Source organism: Seriola dumerili, unplaced genomic scaffold (assembly GCF_002260705.1).
Source record: "Seriola dumerili isolate Sdu_G_001 unplaced genomic scaffold, Sdu_1.0 BDQW01000052.1, whole genome shotgun sequence".
NCBI lineage: Eukaryota > Metazoa > Chordata > Actinopteri > Carangiformes > Carangidae > Seriola > Seriola dumerili.
In genome coordinates this window covers 19,652,838-19,671,949 of record NW_019174307.1, presented here as the reverse complement: position 1 = coordinate 19,671,949, position 19,112 = coordinate 19,652,838, and the positions used below count along the sequence as shown (strand labels likewise).

Below are 19,112 nucleotides of genomic sequence, written 5' to 3'. Positions count from 1 at the left end.
TACTATACTATGACGATTTTTATGACATATTTATGCCGTCTACTATACTATTGACGTTTTGACGTTTTATGCCTTACTAGTACTATGACGTTTTTGACATTTTTAATGCCTTACTATACTATGACTTTTTTATGACCTTACTTATACTATGACGTTTTTTTGACGATTTTTATGCTTACTATACTATGACTTTTTATGACATTTTATGCCTTACTTCTACATACTATGACATTTTTATGACGTTTTTATGCCTACTATACTATGACATTTTATGACGTTTTTATGTGCCTTACTATACTATGACGTTTGGACGTTTTATGCCTTACATGACGTTTTTATGACATTTTATGCCTTACTATACTATGACGGTTTTTTGACGTTTTATGCCTTACTATACTATGACATTTTTTTATGACATTTTATGCCTTTACTGATAACTATACACTATTTTTTTATGACATTTTATGCCTTACTATACTATGATGTTTTCAATGCCTTTACTATAGCCTATGGACATTTTTATGACATTTTATGCCTTACTATACTATGACGTTTTGACATTTTATGCTACTATACTGTTGACGTTTTTATGCCTTACTATACTATGACATTTTTATGACATTTTATGCCCTTACTATACTATGACATTTTTATGCCTTACTATACTATTGACATTTTTATGACATATTTTATGCCTTACTATACTATGAGTTTTTGGACGTTTTTATGCCTTACTATACTATGACGTTTTTTGGACGTTTTTCAACCTTACTACTTACTATGACGTTTTTATGACATTTTATGCCTTACTATATACTTATGACGTTTTTATGCCTTACTATACTATGACATTTTATGCCTTATATTAACTATGACGTTTTTTGGACGTTTTATGCCTTACTATACTATGACGTTTTTGGGACGTTTTCACTCACATACTATGACGATTTTTATGACATATTTATGCCTACTATACTATGACGTGTTTTATGCCTTATTATACATATGACGTTTTTTGACATTTTTTATGCCTTACTATACTATGCACGTTTTTGGACGTTTTTCAACCTTACTATACTATGACATTTTTATGACATTTTATGCCTTACTAACTATGACTTTTTATTGACATTTTATGCCATACTTATACTGTGACTTTTTATGCCTTACTATACTATGACATTTTTATGACATTTTTAGCCTTACTATACTATGACGTTTTATGCTTACTATACTATGACTTTTTATGATATTTTATGCCTTACTATACAATGAAGTTTTTGACTTTTATGCCTTACTATATATCTATGACGTTTTTGGACGTTTTTCAACCTTACTATACTATGACGTTTTTATGACATTTTATGCCTTACAATACTATGACGTTTTTTTGCTTTTTATTACTATGACTTTTTTGACTTTTTATGCCTTACTATACCGATGACTTTTTATCCTTTATTATACTATGATGTTTTTTTGACGTTTTTATGCTTACTTATACTATGACGATTTTATGCTTTACTATACTGATGACATTTTTATTGCCTTACTATACTATGAACTTTTTATGACATTTTATGCCTTACTATACTATGACGTTTTTATGCCTTACTATACTATGACATTTTTATGACCATTTTATGCCTTACTATACATATTGACGTTTTTATACATTTTATGATACTATTACTTATGACAGTTTTATGCCTTTACTATTACTATGACATTTTTATGACATTTTATGCATACTATACTATGACGTTTTTATGCCTTACTATCTATGACATTTTTTATGACATTTTATGCTTACTATACTATGACGTTTTTATGCCTTACATATACTATGACATTTTTCATGACATTTTATGCCTACTATACTATGACGTTTTTATGCCTTTTCTATACTATGAGCATTTTTATGACATTTTATGCCTTACTATACTATGGACGTTTTATGCCTTACTATACTATGACATTTTATGCTTTACTATACTATGACATTTTTATGCCTTACTATACTTAACATTTTATGACATTTTATGCCTTACTATATCTATGACGTTTTTATGCTTACTATTACTATGACATTTTTATGACATTTTATCCTTACTATACTATGACGTTTTTTTATGACATTTTATGCCATACTATACTATGACGGTTTTATGCCTTACTATACTATGACATTTTTATGGACAATTTTATGCCTACTATACTATGACGTTTTTATGCCTTTACTATACTATGACATTTTTATGACATTCATGCCTTACATTATACTATGACGTTTTTATGCCTTACTATACTATGACATTTTTATGACATGTTTATGCCTTACTATACTATGACGTTTTTATGCCTTACTATACTATGACATTTTTTATGACATTTTATGCCTTACATATACTATGACGTTTTTATGCCTTACTATACTATGACATTTTTATGACATTTTATGCCACTTACTATTACTATTGACATTTTTTGTGACATGTTTATGCCATGCTATACTATGACGTTTTTATGCTTACTATACTATTGACATTTTATGCCTTTACTATACCTATGACTTTTTTTGCCTTACTATACTATGACATTTTATGCCTTACTATACTATGACGTTTTTTATGACATTTTATGCCTTGCTATACTATGACGTTTTTATGCCTTACTATACTATGACATTTTATGCCTTACTATAATATTTTTTTGGACGTTTTTTATGCCTTACTATACAATTACTTTTTATGCATTTTTACGCCTTACTTTACTATGACATTTTTTATGACATTTTATGCCTTACTATCTATGACGTTTTATGCCTTACTATACTATGACATTTTTATGACATTTTATGCCTTACTATACTATGACGTTTTTATGACATTTTATGCCTTACTTATACTATGACGTTTTTTATGCCTTACTATACTATGATGTTTTAATGCTTTATTATACTCTGACGTTTTTTGACATTTTTTATGGCCTTACAATAACTATGACATTTTTAAGACATTTTATGCCTTAACTATGACTATGACATTTTATGACATTTTTATTGGCATAAAAACGTCATAGTATAGTAAGGCATAAAAACGTCCAAAAACGTCATAGTATAGTAAGGCATAAAATGTCATAAAAACGTCATAGTATAGTAAGGCATAAAAACGTCCAAAAACGTCATAGTATAGTAAGGCATAAAATGTCATAAAAATGTCATAGTATAGTAAGGCATAAAAACGTCATAGTATAGTAAGGCATAAAAACGTCCAAAAACATCATAGTATAGTAAGGCATAAAATGTCATAAAAACGTCATAGTATAGTAAGGCATAAAAACGTCCAAAAACGTCATAGTATAGTAAGGCATAAAATGTCATAAAAACGTCATAGTATAGTAAGGCATAAAAATGTCAAAAAACGTCATAGTATAATAAGGCATAAAAACGTCATAGTATAGTAAGGTTGAAAAACGTCAAAAAACGTCATAGTATAGTAAGGCATAAAAACGTCCAAAAACGTCATAGTATAGTAAGGCATAAAATGTCATTAAAATGTCATAGTATAGTAAGGCATAAAAACGTCATAGTATAGTAAGGCATAAAAAGTCATAAAAATGTCATAGTATAATAAAGCATTAAAACATCATAGTATAGTAAGGCATAAAAACGTCATAGTATAGTAAGGCATAAAATGTCATAAAAACGTCATAGTATAGTAAGGCATAAAATGTCATAAAAATATCATAGTATAGTAAGGCATAAAAACGTCATAGTATAGTAAGGCATAAAATGTCAAAAAACGTCATAGTTTAGTAAGGCATAAAATGTCAAAAAACACCATAGTATAGTAAGGCATAAAATGTCATAAAAACGTCAAAATATTGTAAGGCGTAAAATGTGAAAAAACGTCATAGTATAGTAAGGCAGAAAATGTCATAAAAACATCATAGTTAGTAAGGCATAAAAACATCATGGTATAGTAAGTTATGGTGACATTTTCATGGGATTTTTTCCAGAAATTAAACTAATAATTTGATATATACACCATTTTATGTTTATACTTGCTAGCAACCTGACTGCTAGCCTACAGAAGACAGAAGCCAGGGTTAGCTTTGTAGTTAATGCTACCTAATATGGTTCAATAACAGCAGTTGACATTTTTCCGGCGACGTTAGGTACCACCGTGATATTCTCACATGACCTGAGCCTTCAGATAGCTCCTGCCCTCTCAGTCAATCAAATGCTAGCATGCCTTAATCCATTGTCTTGTAGATGTAGCTTCTTGGAGGGCACTGAACACCAGGTTCATCCTCCAACATGGCTGAAAGATCAGCTGTGAGAATTCAACTTCTTTAACACAACATTCCTGCAAAATTTCCTGTAGTTTTTGAGTTGTTCCATAAACCCCACCTGTCCCAGAGTAAAAAGAGAAAACCAGGAAAAACTACATGTGAACTGCATGTGGTCAGCCAAGTGCCGTTGGATTTGGTTTGTGTGTCTGTCTCCTTTTCCTCCCCCACCAGGTGCTAAATGGCAACAGCAGGAAGCCAAGAGGAGAGAGACAGGGAGTCACAACGAGCTGGCTTATTATAACAGTAACTTCATTTATATGGTGGCAAAGACAACAGTGAGGCCAATTAGAGGAGCGGTGATGCCCTCACTGAGGAGGAGGAGCTGTCCAGGTCAACACTAAACTGGTACTCTACAGCGGTCAAGAGGGAAAACAAATCATCAGGCATTCAGCAAATAGCCAAATGATGTTTTCTAAAATATACCCAGGAAGTATGAGTTGTCATTTTGAGGAGTCATAAGCTAGAGATGAGGGTTAGGTTTGACATTAGGCCCCGAAATTCTCCAAACTTGACTCATTGAACATCATTATCTTGAGTTTAATTAGTCACATATTGTTTTTTATTTTTACATGATAACTGACTATAATAATTAATCAATTATCAAAATGTAAAAAGTTAATTTTCAGTCAATGAGTGAGGACGCTGTAGAACTGAGTTAAGTCATGAAACACGGGTGGTATCAATTATTTAAATGACACTTTTTTCTATTGTTTGTCTTTTGCATTTAAGCAGGTTAAGGTTATCGAAGATTAACAATTAAAATTGTATTTCCTGTGGCTTCAGTTTTCCCTGAAGCAATCAATCAAGAAATGTCCTTCATCTAGAGGTAAGTGTAGAGAGAGCCGCCCAGCATCACTGGAAATAAAACTGCACCGTGGATCTGTTTAATTGTTAGACTTACAGGTTTAAAAAGAGACACTGATAGATTCTAGTCACACAGCTCGTCTACAAAGCATCCACACACCCCACACCAGCAGCTAGCCGTCCCCATGTCCACACAGCACACCCCAGGCAGAGGGAGTGAGTACACACAAGCAAAGGGAAGCATTCTACAGCAGTCAGTGTGACGGCGTCGAGCTGCGAGGGTTCACCTCTCTGACTGACTCAGAGTCAGGGGCGGGGCCTTGGAGGTCAGCGACAGGTAGCTTGTTGTCTGTAGTTTTCTCCAGACTGTGGTTTTGACTGGACCGTGCCTTCTCACAGTCAGTGTTCTGTGGTTGTTTTGTCGTATCCGGGCCAGGGCTCTGCAGGGGCTTTACCCTATCAGGTTCAAGGTTCTGTGGGGGTTTGGTGCTCTGTTGCTGGGCTGTTTTGCTACTGTCCAGGTTCTGGTTTTGCTGGAGGGACAGCAGGTAGGCCTGCTCCTGCTGCAGCTGCCTCTGGAGCTTCTGTGCTTGGCGCTGCTCCTCAAGCTCCCGCCATTTATACTCCTGAGTACAGGGATTGTCATATTGAACCAAAACTGCTTCCACAACATTGTGTGTTTTTAATACTTTATTCCTTTAGGGCCCCTCCGGTGATACCGCAGCAACTTTAATTCCTTCTTGGATTTCCAAACATTCAACCTAACAGTTTAGAGCCTGCACCTGAGAGCAAACCAAGATCCTAAGGGAAGCTAAAAATAAGTACATTCTTCCCGCTGTAAAGTATAAAGAATAAAACTGTTCGACAGTTCTGCTCATTTTCAAGAGCTTTGATGTGGTCAGCAAATTGTAAGCCTCATCATGATGTTGTAATGGTGTGACTGTATGAAAATTATTAGGGTGGGGAGGTGGGCTGAGGGAAGGGGGGTCATGTATTTTTGCTGAAGAGGTGGTAGTCAGATTTTTTGGAGAGAGCAGGGGAGAGTCTACCTTTCCCATACCCTTGATTTATAATTCATTTATTCCTTTTCTTACAAATTAATCCTTAAAAAGATCGAATAGTTACATCACATCAGAAACAGGCCTTTTCTATGTGCCATGGATCATTAAAATTATTTATTTTCTAGCAGCTAGTAGGACCAATATGTCAGAGCTGAGAAACACTAGATGTTGATCTTTATAGTTGTTGTGGATTATCTCTCTAGAGAGCAGCCTGTTTTTTCACTAGTCAACAATCGCTCAAGTTTAATGCATCATGTAGAGTTAAATAAAATAATGCACAACCCAACCTCCTCCTCTAATTTTTTTGAGCTTGAAATCAGGGTTGTTTTGAGAAATTAGAGGGAGGGGCATTACAGCATCCAAACCAAATATTAATAACTTTGGCAAGGGTTTTGTTTTTTTGTGGAAGTCAAACATTAAGATTCAGCCTCGCTCCCAACCCCAATCATTTTCATCAAAAAAAAAAAAAAAGTGCGACTGCACGTCTGTTAGAGCAGTTAACTTTGGTCAAAAGCAATCAAACCACAGAGCTATTAAATCAGTAATGACTTTTATGAGTTTTGATACTCATGCCCGTTACCAGAAGCTGCATCTATATATAGCAAGACGTTAAATCTCAAGTATAAAATTCTCTTAAATCTTTTCAAAGCAAATGTTTTCATACTAATGCAAGTGTGACAGCCAAACATGATGTAAGGGAAACATGTTTTTTCATACTGAAGTTTAAGAACGGTGACAGAGTGGGAACGGGAGAACGTAGCCAGTGATAAAGTGATGGTGTGAACCTGGGAGTGGGGATATGAGTGGTCGTATCCTTTCATTATCTGAATATCCTCTGAAATCCCCGCAGGAGCAGAATCCTTTAAAAACGAAAAACATCAAGTCATACAGACCCTCTCTTCCTGTTAGATGACTAGTTTCCTGGTGATGACATCACCATCACTAAGGCCCTGTAAACATCCCGACTTCCCCAGCAACAACCTAAGAGGAATTATTATGTTTTGACCTCAGCTGTTAATGGCTCCCTGCGGATCTACAAAAGTCATAAGTTAGCTCCAAAAATTTGATTGGGTTTAGATTTGAAGGAAAACAGGAAAGTTTGTGTAACGGAGGAATAATAAGTACCTGCATTATGAAATTTAACAACCAGGGAGATGTGGAAACATTAAAAAATAACCACTGGGACACAGGAACAGATGGAATAACATTAAGGAAACACAGATTTAAAGGCAGGGGGGGAAAGAAAGAGAATCTACTTGAAGAAGGAAAAGGGGGTGAGAGTAGGAGGGAGAACAGGGGCCAATACTCAGACAAAGGAGAAGAATTTTCTATATTTTTATAAGGAAAAATGAACTCATGTAAATATGGTTTTCCGGGTTTAGACAGGACAGCTAAACACTCACCAGCAGCATGGCCTGTTCATGGAGCAGCTGCTGCTGCAGGATCTCCAGGTGCCTCTGCTCCTCCTCCAACTGCCGACGGATGTACTCCTGTCAGTCAAACACAGGCCGAGAGTTCAATGTCAGGAAATAATTTATTTCCACATGTCAAAGGTCAGCAGACTAAAGTGGAACACACAAATATGGAAACACAGAGCAGCTCCTCCAGAGGATCCTGTGGTTGCAAGAATTTACATAAATTCAACCAATTCAACGTTTTTTCTACAAAATGCTTCTCACTTCTTTAGTCAAGGTCGAATAAAACTTCATTAAATTATGGATGAAATAAGAATAAGAAAGGTGGAATTAGAAAATATTGTGTTGAAATGGGTCATATTCGCAGAGACAGATCTAAAGATATAAATTTAGTTTTGATTCGCATTGACAAGCATCAACTTAAATAAGATATAAACATTTAATTGGGCCACACCTTCCTGAAGCATCATGCCCCCCCCCTCCAAAATGTTTCTGGCTCGTACCTGTTCTCGGTCGGCCCTCCTCTTTTCCTCCTCGGCCCTCCTGCGCTCTTCCTCCTCTTTTCGGCGTCGCTCCATCTCCTCGATGCGTCTCTTCTCCTCCTGCTCACGCCGGCGCTGCTCGCGCTCCTGCTGCCTCCTCATCTCACGCTCACGCCGTTGTTGCTGCGGGACGACACAGGAGGCGAGTTAAAAGAGAAACCCTGTTTAGTGTCCGAGTTCTCGTCCTGGATTCTTGTCTTCTTATATCAGATCCGTTTCTAGCACGAGTTTTTATTATTATCATGATGCGGATGGATAAGTGGAACAAAATCTGATCCTGAACTGTGTCACCTACATGCAACTGTGATATGTTGTTGTTATATCATCCACCTAATACAGCGTCGGTATAAACATCAAGACACAAACACAAAGAGAGTCACACAGCAAAACAGCCAATGACCCATTTTTGTGTATGTGATGCTGTCTAAGTTAAGTAACTGTAAATGTAGTTAAACCATAATCAATTTATGGTTTAACTACATTCACAGTTACAAAGTGTCCTGTATGAAAATGAACCGAGAAGACAGAAAACAGACTCATCATCAGCGTCTTAAGACCCATTCAGCAAAAAACCCACCAGTCATCCTGCCAGCAAAACAAACCAGAGCCGAGAACGAGGCCCAACATAGATGATCGTGTTGGATGAGGAAAATCTGATAAAATCTGTTTTCATTAGATCATGGAGATAAATACTTATGAAAACTGATCATATTCACAAATTGGCAGAATCCACAGCTGTTTCTGAGATCTGACATTGTTCTATGTAATCCAAGAGGCTCCATTTCTTTTCTTGAGACTTTTGACAAGACACTATTAATGCTAAAATGATTAGTCTATTATTTTATGTTGGTTGATGCTGGTTCCAATCTTCTCAAAGGTGTAAATCTGCAGGTTTTCTTTGTGATATATTGAAGTGAATTTAATATTTTTAGTCTCTGAGCTGTTGTTTGGACAAAATAATCAGTCTGAAGACATGAAAGTGTCAATGACTGATGAAAATTGTTTTTTGGTGGAGGTTTACAAATTAAAAACTGCTGCCAGGTTCACAGCAGTGGGGTGAATAGACTGAGTGCTACATTCGCATTTTTAAAAAATCCAGTATATTCAAGGCCATCTGTTCAAGGATATGTGCCATTTTCTTCAAATCCACAGGCTGTCAAGGCTACACTAATGTGGCTTAAATAGGAATTAGGATTTTAGCGGCCCCTTCAAATGGTCCAAACTATGACGCCCGCTCTCTGGATGGATGGTTTTTAGTCTGGGGCACGTGTGCCTGTATTTACCAGAGTGGAGAAAATAAAAATAAATACAGACACTGGATGAGCTTAAGTGACAAGGAAGGAAGTTAAAATGTCAACATTGCATGCAGACTTAATCATTAATCAGAGTAAAGGTTTAATTCTGAGAGGCAGTCATCTAACACTCGGTTCTCTGTGCAGACAGATGAAGAAATTACACTGATTTCTGTCAGTCAGTGTGTCATGAGAAGGTGCAGTGGAGGCAGCAGGACATCAGCTGTGCAGGCTTTAGTATCATGACGCATCATGTTTGCACAAAAGTCAGCGCTCGGCATCGAGGAATCCACAGGAGGTAATCCATCAAAACAGGAGTGCACATGTACAGCGGTGTTTCTGCGCTCAGCTGCGGCTTCTAACTGTCTGATTTATACACAAGCTCCGTCATGAATCAAACCCAGAGCCTCGAGCTGTGACTGCTGTGGGAAAACATGAACTACAATCAAACTTTTTCTCTCTCTTTCTTTCTCTCTCTCTCTCTTACAAACGCCTTACACCTTTGAGGTAGTAAATTAAAATCTGCTCTCTGTCTGTTTGAGCATTTAAATGTGCTGATAGTCACCGAACTCTTGTCCCATTTTATATTCTCTTATCCCGTATATCTCTTTGTTTGTCAGAATTTAGGTCTCTCTCTTCTTTTCCTTCCAGAGAATTTAGCTCAGTCTACTTCTGTCCAGATTTATAATCATCTCTCCCCATCTCCCGTCCTCCCTCCACTTCCCTCTCTCTCACGATACATTTTTCTCTCTCCTCTAAGAGAAGCGACGAGGAAATGCACCCAAGCAATATAAACCCTAATATAAAGGGACCACAGCTCAAAGAGATAAAGGATAATTACAAACTCTTTTTCAAACTCGTCCTCTGGGGAAACCAATTAATGTTTCTTCACTGCAGCTTAAAATCGATTAATATATGAAATCATCAAGCAAAAAAAAATCTAACCACTAACCTCAGGGTCAAAAGTCATTAATCTTCTTACACAGAGATAATGTACACAAATATAATCTGCACCTGTGTATCTGGTTAAATCTCCCTGTCTTCTCACTCAGGGCAGTGGAAGGATACTCTATTTCCTGCTGAAGAAATAGTTCCTATGAATAGACAACTACAACTGGAGGTGTGTAGTTTAATAAACCAACCATTTAACTCACTAGAAAAGCAAAGGCTGATTTTTTTTTAAATGTCCAGTGTGTCTTATTACTAATTTATCTTGATAGACCTTTGGTAAGCAGCTGGTGTCATAAGTGTCAAAAGTTTCACAAAGTCATTGTAATGTCCTGCAGACCAAGGTGACGTCTTTAAAGTTGCTTGTTTTGTCAGGCATTCAGTTTATGGGGACAATAAAAAAGAAAAAGCAGCAAATGATGGCTTTTATTTACGGCTGTATTTACTGCTGCCTCTATTTATGAAGCATTTTATTTAGCAATTTATTACCTGTACTAACCTCCACCTGGTTTATCAGGTATATATAAATAAATCATTATTCTTTAGACTTATTCTGACTGTTCCAGCAAAGTTACTGTTTTCTTTATAACCTGTTTTTATTTCAGCAGTTTGGTGCGTCAGTCCTATAGATTCTCTGACCATGTGAATTACTGGCACAAGGCAATAACTAAAGACAACTTTACAACACTTGCCCAAACGATATATGTTACGAGATGTCCAGTTTAACTTGATTTAATGATTTAAATATCCACCTTTGTTTTCTTTGTGTTTTAAATATTAGTGTTTGTGTGAATCTGTTTGGCTGATGTCACCACATCAGCGGATCTCAGCAGTGAAGTTTGTCAGTAAACAATTATCATAACTTTTAAATATTATACACTCCAATTTACAGATTACATCTGGACAGGAAACCAGCAGTTTATAGCCACTTGTGTTAACACAGTCCGACCACACTGCTTCGACTCGGTCCTTCTTCTCTGTTACAGTCATGTTAATAAACAATTTGTTATGATTAACTCAGCTTGAGGTATGAGAATGTATCTATGTTCACCTCCTCCAGCCGTCTCCTCTGCTCCTTCTGCTGCTCGATACGTTTCTGCCTCTCCGCCAGTAGCTGGCGCTTGTACTCCTCCTGCTCGCGGAGCTGCTGCTCCTGCAGGAGCTGCTGGCGGCGCAGGGCCTCCGAGCGCTCCTTGTTCTCCTGCTGCAGCCGGATGAAGTCACGGCGCAAGGTCGACTCACCCGGCACGTTGACTATGGAGCTATACGGAGGTAAAAAATAAAGTTTTTTTTAGTTCATGACACAAATACTATTGTTTGACTTCCCCATGTAAGAACACACACAGTCTCATGTTTAAGTGGCATCATTTACATTATGGAAAAAATAGCCACAGATACATTTGTACATTTGTATTCCTAAGAAATTAAAGCTTGATTTTGATTTAATTCATTTGCAAACATCAAACATTACAAATACATTTAATATAGTTTAGTTTTTTTTATGAAGTGGATGTGCAGGTGCGGTAAGAAACCCATCTAGGGCTCATGTTACACCTCAACTCCATGTAAAAACATTTAGATCATACAAAATGAGAAAAAAAAGAATATAGTAATAATAATAAAAAAATAAATAGAGATTAAAGAAATGATAATTATTTATCCATGGCACTTTTTCCTTTAATTTCTCCCGTTTTGATTATTATTTCAATAAAACATTCAAGCATTCATCATCTAATTCATCATCAGTAAGACGAATAGAAGATGGTGATTAGTGTAAGACTGCAGTTACCTTGGCTCTCCTTCTTGCTCAGATGCTTCTTCCTCCTCTTCTTCACTGCCACTGTATTCATACTCAGTCTCATCTGTGAATAATAATAATAATATAAGAATAAATATATAACAGCTAAGTAACAGTCATTAAAATGAATTATTTTGAATTTTGAATTAATTTCATTTTGAAATTTTCTTTTACAACAGCAAAATAAAATTAATATTTCACACAAAAAAAAGTGTAACTGTACGACAGTATTTCAAATTAAATGTTTTTTTTTCTTCCTCTGTAATGCACGTAATGTAACGTCCTTTTACTTTGTCCTTCCTGCCGCTGACGGACACATTTTCATAGAGCAGCTCCTCAGCTTCTCAGCAGTGACTCACCCTTCTCGCCCCTCTTCTTCTTGGTTCGGTCGATATGGTCTTTGAGCTGGATGCGGACCTGCCTCTCGTTGGGCTGGTCCCGGATGAAGGGGTGTTTCAGCAGCTGCTCGGTGGGGGGGCGCTGAGTGTAATTCTTCACCAGGCAGCCCTCGATGAAGCTGAAGAACTTCTTTGACCTGTGAAGTTAAAAGTTGAGATGTGTGTGTTAGAAATCTGCTTTTGTTCAGAGGAGAGATAACTTTTGACAGAGAGGATAAATATTAAAAACTTAACCCACCATTTTTTGGACTTGAGTCGAGGAGGAGGGTTTCTGGGAATGAGGAAGAGGGCTCTCATTGGATGCATGTCACACAGTGCTGGAGGAAACAAGACAGGCGAGGGATCAGCGAGACAAAAACACACGGCAAAGTCACGGATTTTAGACTGAACTTCTTGTGTATTCATGTCCAAACAGGAAGAAACAGGTTGAACAGAAAGTCTCTGTAGGGCTGAAGCTTTAATAACATGTTGACATTAAAAAATGTACATATTATTGTAAAATCAACTGCGGTACTTTAGTATAATCACTCTAAACAGATGGTAAATGGACCTGCATTTATGTAGCACTTTGTTAGTTTTAACCACCACCCCCCTCTGCTCACACCACTTGTAACCCATCTGTCTTCAACAAACATCAACAAATCTGACCAACGCAGTAACAAACGATAAATTGTGCAGAGCAGAGACTAAAACATGCCACTGATGCTCTGATTTTATCACATTAAATCTAGCAATTTTTCAAAAATAATTATCATAATATGCCAAAAAAAAAAACAGCATTAGGTCAATGTGACTGTACTTACGCGGAGCTCCCTCAGCCATCTCTATGGCTGTGATGCCACAGGACCACAGGTCACTCTGAAGGACAGAAGCGAAGATGAGTCAGTATCAGTTTGTCATTTATTCCTACCAACAAATACACACACGTGTAAAGGAAGCAGTTTCAGCTCTTACAGGAGCAGACTTGAGCAGAACAAAACTGTGATTTCTGACACTTCCCAGACTGTTTTACAGCAACACTTCATTCCACAGACAGTGTCCCGGTGAGTCTGGATTATCCACTAACTACTTCCTGCAGAGGCTGCGTGTCTATAACAAAACATTGTTCTGGGCTGTTGTGGCAGCAGAAGTCTCAGCAACAGAGATTTCAAAAGCACCGCAAAAAAATCCTGTGGAAAATGATGTTTTCTGTTATTTGATTGGACTGACCTTTTAATTATGGACAGAAAAACTGCAGCTGCAGCTTTTTTATAGTTTTGTCACTTTCACCTTGATAAAATGTCTTGTGATCTATTCCTACTGTCCAGCCCCTGTTATATTGTTAAACAGCAGATCCAGTGTTTATTCTTACCCTGTAGTCATAGGTGGCATCAGGGTTTTCATCACAAGCAATGACCTCTGGAGCCATCCAATAGGGTGTCCCGATGAAGGTGTTCCTTCGTCCTACCGTCCGGTCCAGCTGAGCACTCACGCCAAAGTCCACTGGGAAGAACAAATCAGCATTGGGTTACGATGGATGGATCGTGTGTGTGTGTGTGTCTCTTATAGTTCCTCTCCTCCTCTCCAGACATGTTTTAAACTCTGTGAAAATACTCTGCTATGATTAATATTTTGTTTAACATGGTTTTCCAACATAACAAGTTAAAAGAGGGCGTATCAGAACGGTTAGCATAGTTAGCATCTTTCATTTGTTTATGCTGGCAGTGGCTGACATGGTGTTGGTGTTGTAGTAATGCAAACTCTCTCTCTGTAACGACGAGGTTTCGGGTTTATTTTGCCCCGCCCCTCATCCACGCAAAATGACGTTTCGGTTTCGAGTGGTTCCTTAGCTATATGACGTATGATATGTCTTGTATTATATAAAAAAAACACCATATGGACATGTTAACAAGGTTAAAGACTTGATTTTCATTTCATTTAAATATTTGGGCTTATGTCAGTGAACCAATGAAGTATGAAAAGAGAGTCTGGGAACATAATGACAGGGCTCAACTTGTGGATTACAAATTATGTTTGAAGTCCAGTTGCAAACATTGAATATGAGAAACTGCAAATTTGATTAAAGTTCAGTTCAGATCGTGTGTGAAAGCAGATTAACGGAGGGGTCATTTAAATTTCAGCCTCTGAGCCACATAAACGATTCAGTCTCTTGCCCTGTGACCCTCGTTAATAGAAAATTTTACTCGTTCTTTCGTTCACCAACTCGTGGCCACAGTCCGTGTCCTGACTCCCAGCCTAAAGGTCAAAGCTCTGTCTTGCCTCCTTTAAGATGAAGCGTGTTACTGTGGCTATAGTAGAGACATGTGGTTTATACTGCGTGTCACAGGACAGTAATAAACAAGGTCACAAAGAGTAACAACTCTACAAATAGTAATCTAATTGTAGATATTAGTGAAATAAAAACAAGACTGATGAGCAGAAGATTCATAAAAATGTCAAAGGGGCAATTTTCATGCAGAGGTTTTAAAATAAAACATCATGTTTGACAAGTTAAAACACGGGAAAGGCTTACGGATTAAAATAAGAACAAGCACAACTAGACAGCGAAAAGACCCAAACAGGAAATATTAGATTTTCTTTGATTGGCACTAATGTTTTAATCATCCACAAGTGACCAGAGGTAACCTGAAAATAGAGCCATGCGTTTCATTTCTATCTCCTGTTTTAGTCGTAGATACTCAGACTGAGCCAATCACATCTTTGTTGGTGGGATTATGAGTGGCAGCCGCATCTTCTGCGTCACAGCCAGGAAAACAGTGACAGAAAAACTATGTTGACAAGCAGCAATATGACTGTACGCTCTGGTGTAATCCCAGTCAGGGTTAGATTAGAGAAGACTGATTCTGGGAACCTTAGTTATGACGCAACACGATGTGTAATCCAAAAAATTAGCCACTGGATTCTTTATTAAATCATATAAAATTTATTTAAACTTAAAAAGCAAACGATATTAAAGATATTGACAACTGCTCAGTAGTGCTGTTTGCAACGTAATGATCAAACGATATGTGCAATGTGTTTTTTAATTTCTAGTAAAACTGACTTGGATACCGGCCTGCAACTGTGCGATCATGTGAAACTTTATAAAACAACACTGGCAATAAAAAAAAAAAGCCCCAGCTGGCACAAGCATGACGCTGCGCTGACTCAAATCTGGCGCTGCAGTATTTTTTCAGTGAAGTCATCCGGACCTCAGTGCACGCTCAGCTCCCGGTCGACACGCAGGCCGAGTGCGGCCGGGCCCACAGTTTAACCAAAATAAAACCAACACATACCCAGTTTCACCTCAGCGTTTTCAGTCAGCAGCACGTTTTGTCCCTTGATGTCACGGTGGATGACGTGATGAGCATGCAGGTGAGCTAATCCCTGTGGAGATAATGCCACCCCCCCCAAAAAAAAATAAAACACATTACATACACGGAGCGTCACAGAGCAGCTGAGAAAATCAAAATAATAGACTCCATCAAAGATTTGGCAACAGGACTGAGGGACAATTTTTTTTCTTTAGTATTTCTGTTATTATTTAGTGTATTGAAATATATAACTTGATATGAAATTTGTAGGATTATATCAATCTGTGTAAACAGGTCACTGATATTGGAAGCGAACTCTGCGGCTGTACTATCTGTGGTGTTTTCAAGATCCTGTTGCCATATTGTCCAATTAACCAATTAAAATCCTAACTTCATTAAGTACCTGCATCAAAACCACACATCCCATCATTCTGCAGTGAAGTTAGTGGTTAGCTGTGAATAGAGGACTGACCCTGAGGATCTCTCGGGAGATGTAGGCGATCCAGTCCTCCTTCAGCGAGTTGCCTTTGGTGTTCTTCACCAGGTCTGTGATGGAACCGGCGCCACAGAACTCCATCACCAGCTGCAGGAGAGAGGACAGAGGATACTGAGAGGACTGGACTGTGGACACACACACACACACACTCTCATACACACACACACACACACACACACACACACACACCATCGTTTTGTGTGTTACAGAAAACATCTGCTAAAGTAGCTACACAATAAACCACCACCACATTCATTTTGTAGTATAACTGCCTTCAACAACTGAGACAATCACTGAGGGAACTGTCAGCCTCTATTAGCTTATACTTTGCATTTTCCATTGGTGAGCCACCAGGACAGATCTGAATGCAAATCTGCTGGAATCGCTGTATGCACCCAACACTTACAGAGTATCTGATGACAGGAAGTGGTCGAAGCAGCAGCGGTAGAAGTGGCCAAAGGAAAAATCACTTCCAACATGTTTACCCCGTGCAATGATTGGAAACAGGAAGCAGAGGGGCTAATGGGAGAAGTGGTCTTCATGTGGAAAACAATTGCATTAGCAAACACCCGTGGTCATGCAGTCATCATTCATACAGCGTCTCCTACAGCTGATATGCAAGGACTAAATACTGCATGTTATCTCCTGAGCGCCCTCGGCCCCCGCCGCTCAGTAGTGTAATGTTTGAATCCAGTCACGTGTTTGTCTGCTGAGCTTTACATGAGAAATGTGTCAAACACAAACTTCAACAACCTATTTTTTGACGTTTGCTCGGGATCCAATAATTAGACAGAACATATAATGATCACAACATATGATTCCAGATAATAAAAATAATGACCTGGGTAATATAAAGTTTATATTGACAAATGGTCATGATATAAGCAGGACAATCTGCCCCCTCCCCCCTAATTTGCCACTATATTGTGCATTAATAATCACAAAGCTTGTCGTAGTTTGTGTCCGACCCAAAGATACATGTTTTACAAACACACAACCTCTTCTCCAGAAGACAAGTAGTCTTAACTGATGGTCGATGCAAGAAGAAAATGACACTTTCACTCTCTCACTCACACACTCACACACACACACACACACACACACACACACACCAGACAGCATGAAGTCATAACAGTAGGGGGGGGGCTGTGAGGGGGTCGTGGAAGCAGCTGTAAAAACAGATACCGGGCCGTGTTGTGGAGCGAGAGCGAGATCTCTCCTCTCTAGGATCAGGGTCATAAAACAAGCTCCTTCTAAACCGAGCAGCTATAAATCTCCCCCGCTGCTCCTCTCCCTCTTGTGTTTCTCTCTCCGATTTACTGTCGTTTCTCATTTTGGCTTCGTTTGTTTAATTTGTTTCCTCTTCTCTGTCTTGTTTCACTTTTTTTGATTTGTTATGCGTTTGTATTGCTCTCTCCTTCTTCTTCTTCTTCTTCTTCTTCTCCTCTTCCAAGGGAAGAGAGCCAGTAAGGGCTGTGACGTTGGGGGAAACACATTTGTTATTGTCTGTAAGTAATAAAGTGTGTGAACACATCGGGTATGTGCAAGCATGTTAACCCTGAATATAGCCCTGATGTACTGTAGCCACATCAAGCCCCTGAGTGCTGATCTGTCGCGTCTCTCTGACAGAGTCGAGGGGTTCACTAAAAATAACACTGCAGGTTCAGGTGTTGTATAAATGGAAACACTTAATAGATTTATAGCTAATAGTCTCCTTTAGAATTCACACAACAAGTAAAGTCAAACTTTTAGTTTTGGTTGCAGCATCTGCACTTTTTGGTTCCTGCCTCATTTAAAACTTTATGACAGATGACGGTCAATAAACAACTTTAAGGATTTTCCTCTTTAAAGTAAAATCAATCTCTTTCTGCTCCACTTTTGCTCCATCTTTTCCCACAGATGCTCTTATTTCACTTGCTATGTTACAAATTTAGAGGATGTGATTGGTCAGGACTAGTTGAAGAATGATTGTTGTATTAAGTTTCAGGTGAACGTAACTTGAAACGCTTTGCTGTGAAAACATTACATCCTTAAAAAACTAAGAACTCACCCATAGCTGGTCATCGTGGCCTGGTGGACTTTTTTTGATGAAAGCTCCATAGTAGGTGGCGATGTTTCTGTGGTGGGAGTACTTCTTCAGCATGTTGATTTCCAGCTTAATTTCCTCCTCTACACTCTCTCAGAGAGAGAGAAAGAGAGAGAGAGAGAGAGAGAGACCCATCAGCGTGGAAACAATTATATGAACTAATGGAGCGAATCAAAACAAACAGTATAAATCTATTTTCCTCTGGTCAGGTTGTTTCAAGGTGGAGACGCAGAGGAAGGATGGAAACATCAGCACCGAGACACTCTGACAGATAAACAACAGTTGTTATTGAATTTTCAGGATCAGGTCACCTGGAAAGACGACGACAGTGTCAGGTGATTTTCAGAATATATTCACGTTAATCACATCTCTGCAAGTGAAGTGCAGCTCCAACACTTCATCCTGTTATATCGTGCTTTAACTTGTATTTGTGCCTAAAGTTTAAGCTTGTTATAAGGAATTTATGCAGACATTTATTTTAAGTACATGGGTTCTTCCACCTTGTGATCAAACTTTGCACTGAACTTCTAGTTTCAGCTTCTCGAATGTGAGGAGTTTTTGTTTCATGTTATTGTAAATTGTACTTTTTTCTTCTTATCTTTTGGTTTAAGTTTGTTAGTCAGACA

The 19,112-nt window shown here is 38.0% G+C and overlaps 1 protein-coding gene across 1 annotated transcript in view; it reads right to left on the bottom strand.

Annotated features, from left to right (window-relative positions):
* Positions 1–19,112, bottom strand: part of LOC111218152 (mitogen-activated protein kinase kinase kinase kinase 4-like) — a 108,264-nt gene that overhangs the window by 33,231 nt on the left and 55,921 nt on the right. Inside the window, exons 4-14 of the mRNA XM_022740288.1 lie at positions 18,451–18,576; positions 16,377–16,487; positions 15,887–15,977; positions 13,963–14,093; positions 13,415–13,469; positions 12,850–12,928; positions 12,573–12,748; positions 12,205–12,277; positions 11,467–11,677; positions 8,137–8,298; positions 7,622–7,708 (exon numbers count right to left, since the gene is read on the bottom strand). Coding sequence (XP_022596009.1) covers positions 7,622–7,708; positions 8,137–8,298; positions 11,467–11,677; positions 12,205–12,277; positions 12,573–12,748; positions 12,850–12,928; positions 13,415–13,469; positions 13,963–14,093; positions 15,887–15,977; positions 16,377–16,487; positions 18,451–18,576 — 1,302 coding nt within the window. The remainder of the gene's footprint in view (positions 1–7,621; positions 7,709–8,136; positions 8,299–11,466; positions 11,678–12,204; positions 12,278–12,572; positions 12,749–12,849; positions 12,929–13,414; positions 13,470–13,962; positions 14,094–15,886; positions 15,978–16,376; positions 16,488–18,450; positions 18,577–19,112) is intronic.